Source organism: Pinus tabuliformis, chromosome 1_2 (genome assembly GCF_031772625.1).
Source record: "Pinus tabuliformis cultivar Carrire ecotype Pingquan chromosome 1_2, CPIR1, whole genome shotgun sequence".
Lineage (NCBI taxonomy): Eukaryota > Viridiplantae > Streptophyta > Pinopsida > Pinales > Pinaceae > Pinus > Pinus tabuliformis.
The window spans coordinates 298,604,773-298,617,271 of record NC_142298.1 but is presented as its reverse complement, the minus strand read 5'-3'; the positions used below and the strand labels follow the sequence as shown (position 1 = coordinate 298,617,271).

Below are 12,499 nucleotides of genomic sequence, written 5' to 3'. Positions count from 1 at the left end.
TAGGACTAGTAACTCAACCCAAGTTGTTCCAGGGCTTCCAGAACGTTTGTCCAACCAAGGCTCCAGAAAATAGTGACTCAAACCACAACCATAAGGAACATGAACACCAATCTGAACAATCAAGTGGGAAACCCACAACACTATGGCTATGCAGGAAATGACAAGGCTAGGCAAAACCACTATCAATCTTGGCAATCCTCCATGCCAATGACATACCATAACCAAACAACCACATGCATATTCTGTGCATGCCATAACTAGCAAGGAAATCATACATGCAACTCGGTACCTACAAAGCAATCCCACTGTAGTTTCTGATCCCCCTGTCCTCTTTCGCTTTCCTGATTTCCCTTTGCCTTCTTTCTCCAAATCCAAAGTATGCCACAATGCTCCAAGAAACTCTAAGTCTGCAAGAGTATGAGAGGGAGATAATAGAATGAGAGTGCCAAAGACTGAACTGGCGAAAAGCTTAACCAACCAAAAGCTCGACCATCAAAAGTCGTGAACTGAAACTCAAAAGTATTTTTATCATTGAGGTCTATTTTTTCATTTTCCTCTATTTTCCTTCAATTTTCCTTACATGCAATTTTGTGACCTTTCACCTTCCTTTCTCCTATTTTCCATTATTTTCATAAATAAATGCCAATTAATGCCTCTTTGCCTTTGCCAATGCCTTTGTCAATTTCCATAGCCATTTATTAATCACCAGTGATGCCCATCACTATGTTTTTGCCCAACATTCAGCTTGGAATTTGTGTCCCATGACCTTGGTCTTATTTTGCCTCTATTAACTTTATCATGGAATTTTAACCGGGTTTGTAACACATCAACCGTTAATTTAGTTTCCTAAAGCAAAAGAACCCATGGGTTCTTAGATTTTACCAAATTTCCAATTGATTCTACATTGATTTTGCTGCCTAGCTCCCTATAGTTTTAGGAAACTGTCTTCGTCATTAATGATTATTTTCCATGGAGTGCTTGGACATAGGAGGATTATTAATTTGAGTTCCATTAGATTAAGAACACACTCGAAATTTTTGAAAAAACTTTGTTTGTCAAGATCTATCTTGTTTTGCTTGTGTCTCTCATTATTCCTTGGTTGTGTGAGTCCCTCGCCATTTCCTTGTTTTCGACCCTACCGTGCCTTCCTTTGAGCCATCATTTAAAGGTTCACTTAATGAACTATTGTGCACGTGCAGGGGGGGGATAGGGGGTGTTGAATGGTCATGGGCTACATGGATTACCTCAATTGTTGGATGTGTTGAGGAATATATTTCCCCAAGGACTTCTACAATTTCTTCATGGTATTTCATAATTTGATTTAATGTTTCTTTAAGATATTTTCTTGAGAAAGAACCTTAAATCTGTTGGGGGAGGAGCTAGTGTTCCATGATGCCTGATGATTTGCACTTCCATGACAAGGGCTTCCAAATCCATCTTTCAATGAATGTTTCTTTATCTTTCTTCCACAATTTCATGTTGGAGCCATTTCAATATATTGGGGGGATGATCGAGTATGTTTATTCTGGGACTCTTCATTATTTCCTTTTTAAGTTCCTTGGTTGGCTTGCGTTGGACTTACTAGGTTTCGAAGAAGCACTTTCTTTCATTTGCCTTGCTTCCATTTCTCTTTTGAAGCTCGCATTTCAAATTTTGTGGGAACAAATTTAGGGAAATTCCATGAAAAATTCCCATACTCGTGACAATGACAACATTTAAAGGGAAGTTGTTCATAGTCCACTTGCTAGATATTATTCTAATCACCTATATTTAACCATACTGCTTCTAGAAGACCTTTATCCAAATCAACATCCACACATAATCTAACACAAGAGAAGATAACATTCTTTGGTATGACATAGTCAATATATTTTCCGAGGAAGTTCCTAATCGATTTCATGACCTTGTCATTCTAGCAATGTAGTGGCAAATGGGGTAAGTGAACCCATATAAGGACTGTTGAGAGGATGTAATTTTTTGGGTTGAAATTTGGAGTCCATCTATTGAGATAAATACCATGCGTCCCATAAAAGTATGGACCACTACAACACCATTTGACATGATTGGGTAGGAAGTGGAATCTTTAGAATTGTATTTGTTTTATTCACAAATTTCAATGGAGTTGATTTTGCAAAGGTTCCTATGCATGTAATTAGAGCCTTGAAGGCCTTTATCTCAGGATCAAGATCCTTAAGGGGAGGCTTACCTCTAGTTATAACTTCAACCATAGAGAGAAACATGAGTCATACTCCTAGGGTTTCCTCATAGATCCAAAACAAAATTGAGAAAAATAATAACCTGCTTTATCCTTAAACCCTAAGGGTTCTAACATTATAGTTGTAATTAATGCAACCTTATCAATGGAAATAGAAATAACACAGGCAATTCCCATAGTAAGAGAGGACCCTTGAAGTAAATCACTTCGCCATTAGCTAGACTATTTAAGGGGGAAGCATTCCATACCAACAAGATGGAAGATAAAGATGCACGTGAATAACATTGATCCACTCGTAAAACTAACAATAAGGGGAATAGGTACCCCTTTCAAAGAGTCATCACAACTGAAGCAACATAGATAAAGAATGCATTGAACTCAAATATACAATGACCCTCATGGACATTGCTAGAAACCTAAACAAAGAGAAGATAAAAACATTGAATAGCAATAAGTCATGCAAATAAAGAATGGACACATGCTTGTTGACTTTTTAAAAATTACCTTAACACATATTACAAATAGACTATTTCTTATATGATTTATTTGTTCTTTTGTAATTCTATCCATCTAGACATTATGCAATTTGAACTTTCTTCCACAATTATCACTAGAATATGACTATAATTTTTTGCTTGAATTGTTTTTGTTTCTTCTAATAAATTAAATCATGGTTGAAATATGATTTTTAAATGCATAAATGGATCTAATGTGTTGAAAAACTCCCATTGCACCCCAATTATGCAAATTCAACAATTAATATCTTTGGTTTTAGGCTCTAGTAATTAGAGAGAGCCTAGGATGAGGATAACACTAATGTTGAATGGAAGATGATCCACCCACTAGTGAGACGCTGTCACCACGATTGTGTGAGACTTAATTGAGCTTTGATGCCACCAAACTCACATCTACAATGATTCTCATGGATATTGCCAGAAACCCAAGCAAAGAGAAGATAAAATCACTAAATGACAATAAGTCATGCAAATAAACAATCAACATATGCTAGTTGGCTTTTTAAAATTACTTTAACACATCTTGCAAATTGACTATTTCTTATATATTTTCTTTGTTCTTTTGTAATTCTTTTAGATAGGAGAAGTCTAGAGGTTATAAAATATAAAATTTGAACTTCCTCTTGTAATTATCATTGGAATCTAGCCATATAATATTTAATTAAATTGCATTTTTTTCTAAATTATTGTTGAAATAACATTTTTAAATGCATAAATAAATTCAATGTCCTCAAAAACCCCTATTGCATCTTGATTATGCAATTTCAACAATGAATATATGTGGTGCGAACAATCAGGTAGAACCTAACCCAAAGATAACCCTAATGTTAAATGGAAGAACGAGCTACCCACCAGTAAAATGTTGTATTTGGAATTATATGAGATTAGGTCAAATTTAAATGCCCTATAAGATAATTTATTCCCTTCTCATAAATGACTCCCATCTTTAATCTTTCCCTAAACTATTTAATTTTAAACTTTAATAAAAACTAAACCCATACAAACTAACTAATCTACACTTTGAGTTTTTAGAAATATTTTCGGAAAAATCACATTAGAAAATCTTCGTCGACGCGTTTCAAACCAACGAGTGTGGTTCATCATCAAGACAAGTTGAAAAAATCAGATGATGGCTACATGTTAAATAGGGATGGGAGATCTTCCAACTGTTAGGCTTGACTGGAAAAACAGCTATATTAGGCTTAACTGGACCAAGGCCATCATTGATTAAGAAACAACTAGATTAGGTAGGTTAAAAATATTTAATTATAATATTATTATCAATGAATTAGAGTAAAAATATTAGTATTTTATAATGCCATTTAATACATTCTTGGATTATCTAATAAGTTTTATAAAATTATTATACTAAATCTTATTAAATTATAATACTATAATAGGGTAGAATTTACAAAAAAAATTAGCCAAAACATATTACTCAAATCTAAATATCAATCTTATTATAATGATTATTCTAGCCAAAACATATTACTCAAATTCATTATAATATTATAATATTATTTGAGTAATATGTTTTGGCTAGAATAATCATTATAATAAGATTGATATTTAGATTTGAGTAATCTGTTTTGGCTAATTTTTTTTGTAAATTCTACCCTATTATAGTATTATAATTTAATAAGATTTAGTATAATAATTTTATAAAACTTATTAGATAATCCAAGAATGTATTAAATGGCATTATAAAATACTAATATTTTTACTCTAATTCATTGATAATAATATTATAATTAAATTTTTTTAACCTACCTAATCTAGCCGTTTTTTAATCAATGATGGCCTTGGTCTAGTTAAGCCTAATATAGCCGTTTTTCCAGTCAAACCTAACCGTTGGAAGATCTGCCATCCCTATATAATTTTTTTAACTTGCCTTGACAATGAACCACACTTGTTGATTCGAAACGCATAGACAAAAATTTTCTAATATAATTTTTCCAAAACTATTTATAAAAACTTAAATTCAATAATCTACCCTTCATAAAAATAAACTTTTCCTATACAAATTTCACATATCTATATTATTAAATCTCCTCACTTTCACACTACTTCCTACATGAAGGCCTTTATTATCATTCTCCTAACTTTCACACTACTATTCCTACATCATGACCTTTATTATGGTTCCGTGATACCAAACCTGGAAAATAAGATATCATTTATGTGTTTTGGCGGTTAACTTGAGACATTCGCACTCAAATGCCTAAATTCAAGATCCTCTACCTTCATGATCTTGGATTTGCAGTGCGCTGTCTCCCCACCACCATTAGCGAGAGAGCATATGGCAATAAAATGGATAAGTATTTAGAAAGTGGTAGTAGATTCAAATAAAACTATCCTACACAGGCAATATTATTTATTTTTGGATTTCAAGGCGGATGCCTATGTGGGGTCGAACGCAACCCCTCGGTTCGTGGGTAACCTCATTCTTGGTTTGGCTTGGAAGTTATCGCTGAGTAGATAAAAGCAGTCAAATATTAAAACTGGGTGGCACGTCAAGCCCTTATTGGATCCACCACTTTTAAAGGCGATCAAGGTAGGCAAGGCGGGGTGGGCACCCTGACATCACAGGAAGGTTTGGTTCTTACAGTATGTAATTATTTTTGCACCGTCCACGGGGTTCCGGCCCGACCTTCTCGTTCTCAGTCGCCCTCACAATAAAATTCCCTTTCAAAACTCAAAATTCAGCACAGGAACCGGGAGAAAAGAAGCATGGACATGATTTGAGGGAGGGGGTTTATAAGTTGAATATAGAGAGAGCAGAGCAAAAGGGAAGCGGGTGCGGGCACTGGCGCTGCCGCTGACATTAGATCTGGAAGACAATGGGTGTCCCGGCATTTTATAGATGGTTATCTGACAGGTATCCCCTGGTTGTTGTGGATGTTGTAGAAGAAGATGGTACTGTTGATGCAACCAAACCCAACCCCAATGGCGTCGAGTTTGACAATCTTTATCTGGATATGAATGGAATTATTCATCCATGCTTTCATCCAGAAGACAGGGTCCGTATATTTGCGCCTTCTCCTTTTTCGGGTTACTCTTGTTTGGCATTATTGGTATTATCAGCAAATATTCGATTTTGTTATTTTTATTGATTTTACTAGGTACGCTAATAACTACCTGGTTTCCAAACTATAATTTTTTGCAACGCTTTTACTTGATATAGAATAAATTGTTTGGTTGGTTTCTGCTTTTATTATCATTGTCACATAATATAGCTAGCAGTAGATTGGTTAATATAGTTAGCAGTAGATCGGTTAAGTACTATTTTTCTTTCCCCGCAATCTTTTGTTTCCTATGTGGAGTGTGTACTGTTTTACCTGCCAGATTGATATGCGAAGATGGCAGTGTGTGATTCTCCTGGAGGATGGATTTTCACAGCAGGTTATGTTAAAGTAGATTTTTGACACAGTGGTGCAAAAAATTGAATTTTAAGCGATTTACCAAATGGTGAGGGGAGAAAACCCACGTATCAAGTCACAGGACAGGGAATCCGTGTGCAGTTAAAAAAACTGTCCCAATAGAAGCTTTGGATGCATTAGGTGGACACTTGAGGAGTTATTGCCACGCTTGGTGTTGCGCTTTTTGTTACTGGTTTGTCCAGATTCATGATTTGATTTGGACTGGTTTCAGTTAAAAACTTTAAAAGTAAAGGGGCGGTATGGATGTGCTTGTAAATTGTCAAAAAAAATCTGCAAGAACTCAGTTTCAGTGGTTTTATAGAATTCACACCTATGCTCTGCAAGATCATCCCTTGGGAGGAGGAAATGAATGCATTGGCTGTCAATGTGGGGTTCCAAATTTTCGGCTATTTTCATTCATTTTAAGAATAAGGACACAAGGATGATGGAGTTGGTTACAGAGAAAACTTGAAAAGGAATTCACATTAATCTCCAGATTCCAAAGATGTTCAGGAACTTAATTGGGTGCATAAGCACATATGGAATCAACTTGGGAATGGTTGGTGGATTCCAGGAGTAAAACATTATAATAACAAAGTCATAACGAACTAAGATACATAAGCTGAATTAGTTGATATAGAGCGAGACATTCCATCTGCAAAAATTCAGAATGAGGAGCGAGTAGATGCAGACCAGTTAGTATGGCAAACTAGATTCGAGCCATCATCATCATTCAGTGGGTACTGGGATTCACTTGTGGCCGGTTGAAAAACATTCTCTGTAGTTGTCATTAGCATACATGGTCTAGCTGGTTTTTGATTAATGCTCCACATCAATTTTTACTTTTATATGCTCCTATATTTGGATTTGTGTTTGGACTGATTTACTTTATATGCTCCTACATTTGGATTTGTGTTTGGTCTGATTTTAGCAGTCGCATTGAAAATTGATGCTCATAATTACTCCGCCTGGACTGATTAATTGGACACGCAATGAGGTTCCAGATGCATATTGTGTGTTACATCTGGGTATAGTGAAGTGAGGAGTCAGTCCTTTTCATAGCTTAGCTTGCCACATTACCTTTTTGAAAGTGTTTCAATGCAAGATCAAAGCTCTCTTATATCTGAAAAACACTTATATCTTGTCTGTGTTACTGGCAGCCTGCTCCATCAACATATGATGAAATTTTTAAGAACATGTTTGATTACATAGACCGCCTATTTTTAATAGTGAGGCCAAGGAAGCTTTTGTACATGGCAATTGGTAAGTGAGTTAGTTACCTTAAGTACTGCACCTTTACTATTTGATATTAAATATTTAATGTTCACATCTTTTGGTAAACTTTTACCAAGTATGGCATTCAAAACCTATATGGATCACTTATTTAAAATGGGGAATCATGATTCGTTGCTTAATATTTATGTTTCTTTAGCACAATTTGACAAATGCTGATTATTATTTACAATGACCAATCTCTCTCTCTCTCTCACATTCTCAATTGAAGACTGAAAATTGTTAAGATTGAGCACTAACTTTCTGTAACTGTAGATGGTGTTGCACCAAGGGCTAAGATGAATCAACAACGTTCACGGCGTTTTCGCGCTGCAAAAGATGCAGCTGAAGCAGTAAGTTTGTCTGCTATTGAAGAACTACTTCATACCCCTTCAAAGGAAGTTGTTTTAAACAGGATTCAAGTAGAAATTCAACGTTTCTGATTTACATTCTGCATTTTTCAGAGTGCAGAAGAAGAAAGATTGAGAAAAGAGTTTGAGGCAGAAGGTAAAGTTATGGCCTTAAAAGAGAAATCGGAAGTCCATGACTCAAATGTCATTACCCCTGGGACAGAATTTATGGCCACACTGTCTGTAGCTATGCAGTACTATGTACATTTAAGATTAAACAATGACCCGGGATGGCAGAAAATAAAGGTTTGCGTTATCCTTCATTTCCCAAGGCAGTATTGATATGTTACCGCAGAATCTTAAAAGTAACTTTCATCATTTTTAGGAAGAATTGCTGATGTCTTGTAATCTTGTTTGCCTTTCACGACTGATTCATATAATTGCGATTTGTGTCTGCATTTCACCTCTGATGTGTGCTGAACTGCTATTTTTAATTCAATTTTGAAGGTTATACTGTCTGATGCAAATGTTCCTGGTGAGGGGGAACACAAAGTCATGTCCTATATACGTCTCCAAAGAAACCTCCCTGGTTTCAATCCAAATACGCGTCACTGCTTGTATGGATTAGTAAGTGCTCTGATCTCTGAAAAGAATGGTGTTGCTTGAAGCTGAAATGTGGTATTTTAGGTTAATTGCTTGATATTTTACTAAGACTTATGGTATCAATTCATTTAGCTAATGATGATTTTATTTGATAACATTTACTTTTGTGTATAACTTGTATGATTTTAAAGGCTGCTTTTGCAACTCCAGGATGCAGATTTAATTATGCTGGCATTGGCAACTCATGAAATCCACTTCTCAATTTTAAGAGAGGTTGTTGACTTATTTGCAACATAAACACTGATATTTTGTTTCCAGTTATTATGGGATTACTCTGTAAGACATAGCTCTGCCTCTGAGTATATACCTGTGGTGATGATACAGGTCATCACTTTCCCTGGTCAGCAAGAAAAATGCTACCTTTGTGGTCAGGTTGGTCATTTGGCAGCTAATTGTGAAGGAAATCCAGGAGAATTGGATGAGGAGGGCAATGAACAGAGTCCTGTTCCTAAAAAACCCTATCAGGTTTGCTAGAAAGATTGAAACTTAGAAATTGCTATATTTACTATATATTTTGAACAGTAGACATTCTTTCACCCATAGGATAGGGATTTCATTACAGTAAGTCTACTGCCATATGCCATTATGCTAATAATTGAGCAGTTTCTCAACATCTGGACCTTGCGAGAGTACTTGGAGTGTGACATGAAGATACCAAATCCTCCATTTAAGGTGGACTTTGAACGGCTTGTGGATGATTTTGTCTTTATGTGCTTTTTTGTGGGGAATGATTTCCTTCCGCACATGCCTACATTAGAAATTCGTGAGGTTTGTACATGATTTCTGGCATTCCTGTAGTGCTTTTCTTTTATTGACAAATCACAAAAAAGCCTTTACTAGTGGCTTTGTTATACTGGTGTTTTCCCTTTTACTGGTCATCATTATTTGATTGGGAAATTATATTCCTTGTTATGAATCATTTTGCCCTTACCTATTATGTAAGCAGAGAATATAATGATGATGTTTTTAGTAGGAAACTTTCTCCTCAATGAATTTTATAGAAAGTGCTAGTGTGGCTGTATTGTATTAAAGAGGATGCAGTGAAAGACCAGAAATTAATTCAAAACTCTAGTTGTGGCAAAATTAAATTTAAATCTACTCTTGGTGTAAGTTGAGATAATTTTTTGTCTAGTTCTAAAATTAAGATGCAACAATTTCTGTCAGGGTGCAATCAACTTGCTGATGGTTGTATACAAAAGGGAGTTTGGCGAAATGGGTGGTATATGACAGATGCGGGTGAGGTAATGACTTTGCTGCCTAGAGCCTCTGAATTTTCTCACATTTTGGCAATTGATAAAATCAAATTGTGATATTGGAGAAAAATTGAGCACTTTGATATGCTCACATTCATTCAATGTAAAGGAGGTTCTGAAAGATATTTTATTCAAATAATATTTATAAACTTTCAAAGTTAGCAGTCTTATATATTCAAATCATATTTTTCTGAAGACGATGAATGATCCGAACCACTTACCTCCTACTACCACCTAAACTAGCATCAAAGTGGAAAGTCACATGGATATTACCTTGGGGCAACAAGGTGGGAGGTGCACCACTGTCACCTTAGTACAATATCCCCTTCACTTTAGGCCATGTCCAAAGACCTAGGGGATATCCTTATCTATCAATTATAGATCCTTAAGTAAATATCTTTTGTGAATTAGTCTATGCAAGCTTATGATTTACTTCAATGAATCCATTAAACATGTGTAACAACATAATGTACAAGGATTCCAACAAGTGATTAAATGCTTAAAGATAACAATTCAAGAGCAATAACATAGAACCACAATTATGCTCTTAAGGGATATGAATTAGAAGCTAGTGGATGTATGTGCCAAATTTGACTATAAAGTATGTGAAAGGTACAACTAGAGTTTTTCATTTGATTGATTACTATTCCAATAAATGAAACTTAAAAGAGGCTACTTGAAAGAAACCACTAGGAATGAAATCAGCTAGCATAAATTGATTATATGTAGGGTGCTTTAGGTGCCAATCAAGTTTATGTTGAATTAGGGACACACATAAGGCTTTCCCACACTTCTAAATCTGTTTTATTGATAAATTAATGGAGAATTCCATATTTGAAGCAAGAAAGAAACCAATCCAAGCGAGATCTGTCCACCTTTAACCAAGATGTCTTGGACGATTTAGCCAGGGTTTAAGATATGCAACAAAATAACAACACAAATAGCTTAGAATCAAGTTCGCAATAGATTTATGATTAGCCAATTAAGGGTTTGCTTTTACTAGTTTCGTGTTACGTATGGTCACCACATCCCATGAGTGAAGATGATATTTAGCTGCACCATTTTTAGGAGGTTGAGATTGAGGAGCACTTCATCTTCAAGTGTCTTGTTAATATGAGATTTGAGGATACATCATGCCTTACTGCAATTTAGGAGTGCTGCTTTTCTTGATTTATCTCATAGGTGTCTAGTTATATACATATTGGAGGTAGTCATTCACAAATGATAGAGCTTGCAAAATTTATCTAAACCCAACCCCACTAGGTTGATGACTTCATTATTCAACCTTTGTTGATGAATGGAGGTGCTACGCACTAGGAAGATTCTTGAAGCATGGTTGCAAATGACTCTAGGTTGGTGTGGCAACACATGTCCTCCCATTATGTCGATAGTTGAACCACCTCCACCCGAGATCATAGAGGCATACCCGCTTCCAGTAGGTATTAACCTCCAAACAAAATTGACTATATGAATGCCGATCACTAGATTTGTCTCTTCAACCTCAAATGTTAGGAGAGCTTTGTTGACAACTCTTTGTTGAATTTGTAGCTTTAGAAGATCTTTTACATAGGCTTGGTGTCTTGGCATGCAAGAGAGATGTCCTCTTTAAGTGGTTGTTCGAGAGCAATCGTTGATATGATCTCCTTCTAAGGTTTTAACTTAAGAAAAGTACATTGATTAATTATTTAATAAATGTTGACTTGGGCTAATTTCTATCTAAGGATAAATACTAAATTATTCAAGTGACTTAGATCTAATCTCCACTGTTGATCTAAGAAGGTTGGGATTTAATCTTATTCATCTATCACTTTGGAGATTAGGGATTTGGCCCATGGGGAAATTATAAAGAGAACCTATGGGAGAGGATGAAGACACATTGCTATTGTTAAGAGAGCGATTTTATCAATGAGTGAGAGACTCCAAGACTTAAGAGAAGGGAAAAGGATTGCAACAAGGAAATTCCTGCGCCAAATTTCACGGAGGCCAAGTCTAGGAGAGAGAGGCTGAATTATTGAAGAGGAGGGTCGAGTGTTGAAAATAGTAGCAAGAGAAGGGCCTTGACTTGTGCCTTGTCAAGAAAGACCACAAACAATCTTCCTTTAGCATGCACGAGTTCCTAGGAATAGGACGAGTCATGGAGTAGTTAACTCATGTGCAGGAGTTGGAGGCTCAGTTTTTGTCTCCAAGTGCGAGTTTATTTTTGGAAATGGACGAGTTAGTGAGCTTCAGTTTCTAATTGAGGCAGGACGAGTTAGAAGAGTCAGTTTGACTCAGTTAACAAATCAATCACAAGTCCGAGTTCTAAAAATACACTTGCCAAATTTAGCATGATCAAATTGCATAAAAGGAGGACGAAGGCACAAAATTCAATCAATTGTTTTGTGTGCACAAGGTTGTGAGACAAGAGAGTAGCTCACGAGTTTTGTGAGAGATAGCACCAGGTTGTGTGAGGAGAGCTTACTGTGGAAGAACGTATCTAGGAGCAGCCTATACGCAGTCTTGAGGCAGAGAATTTCCTTGTGGAAGTGCGCTAGGAATTAGGAGAAATTCCTAAATAATAGGGGCCTGCTCAATGCTAGGAAAAAGAGATTTCTAGTGAGAGTAAGTGAGGCTGTGAAGGGAATGAAGGAGCTGGGTCGAGTTCTTGCAGGGAGGTTTTCAGCTAAGTACTAGCAGAGAGAACAACTGTGTTTTCTGTGGAAACAATTTGCCTTGTAAAGAGATCAATTGCTCTATTTTCTGTCAATAAAATTCTACAGCAAAGCAGAGGGTTTTCCTAGAAAATTATTGTTTTTCTTGTGTAATTGTGTCT

General features: G+C 35.9%; 1 protein-coding gene across 1 annotated transcript; it reads left to right on the top strand.

The window, feature by feature from the left end:
- The first annotated feature begins 5,155 nt into the window (after positions 1-5,155).
- On the top strand, positions 5,156-9,674 carry LOC149205520 (5'-3' exoribonuclease 3-like). The gene is made up of 9 exons (XM_089395093.1): positions 5,156-5,750; positions 7,310-7,412; positions 7,698-7,774; positions 7,886-8,077; positions 8,279-8,398; positions 8,585-8,647; positions 8,759-8,899; positions 9,038-9,202; positions 9,599-9,674. The coding sequence occupies exons 1-9, from the start codon at positions 5,571-5,573 to the stop codon at positions 9,659-9,661; spliced, it is 1,104 nt and encodes a 367-aa protein (XP_089251219.1). The 5' UTR covers positions 5,156-5,570; the 3' UTR covers positions 9,662-9,674.
- Positions 9,675-12,499: the final 2,825 nt, after the last annotated feature.

What these genes read in the sequence shown, in the direction of transcription:
- LOC149205520 (XM_089395093.1), top strand. Translation starts at nt 5,571, where the DNA reads ATGGGTGTCCCGGCATTTTATAGATGGTTATCTGACAGGTATCCCCTG. An exon ending in GCTTTTGTACATGGCAATTG is followed by an intron (nt 7,413 to 7,697) that starts GTAAGTGAGTTA and finishes CTGTAACTGTAG; the next exon opens with ATGGTGTTGCACCAAGGGCT. An exon ending in ACTTCTCAATTTTAAGAGAG is followed by an intron (nt 8,648 to 8,758) that starts GTTGTTGACTTA and finishes GTGATGATACAG; the next exon opens with GTCATCACTTTCCCTGGTCA.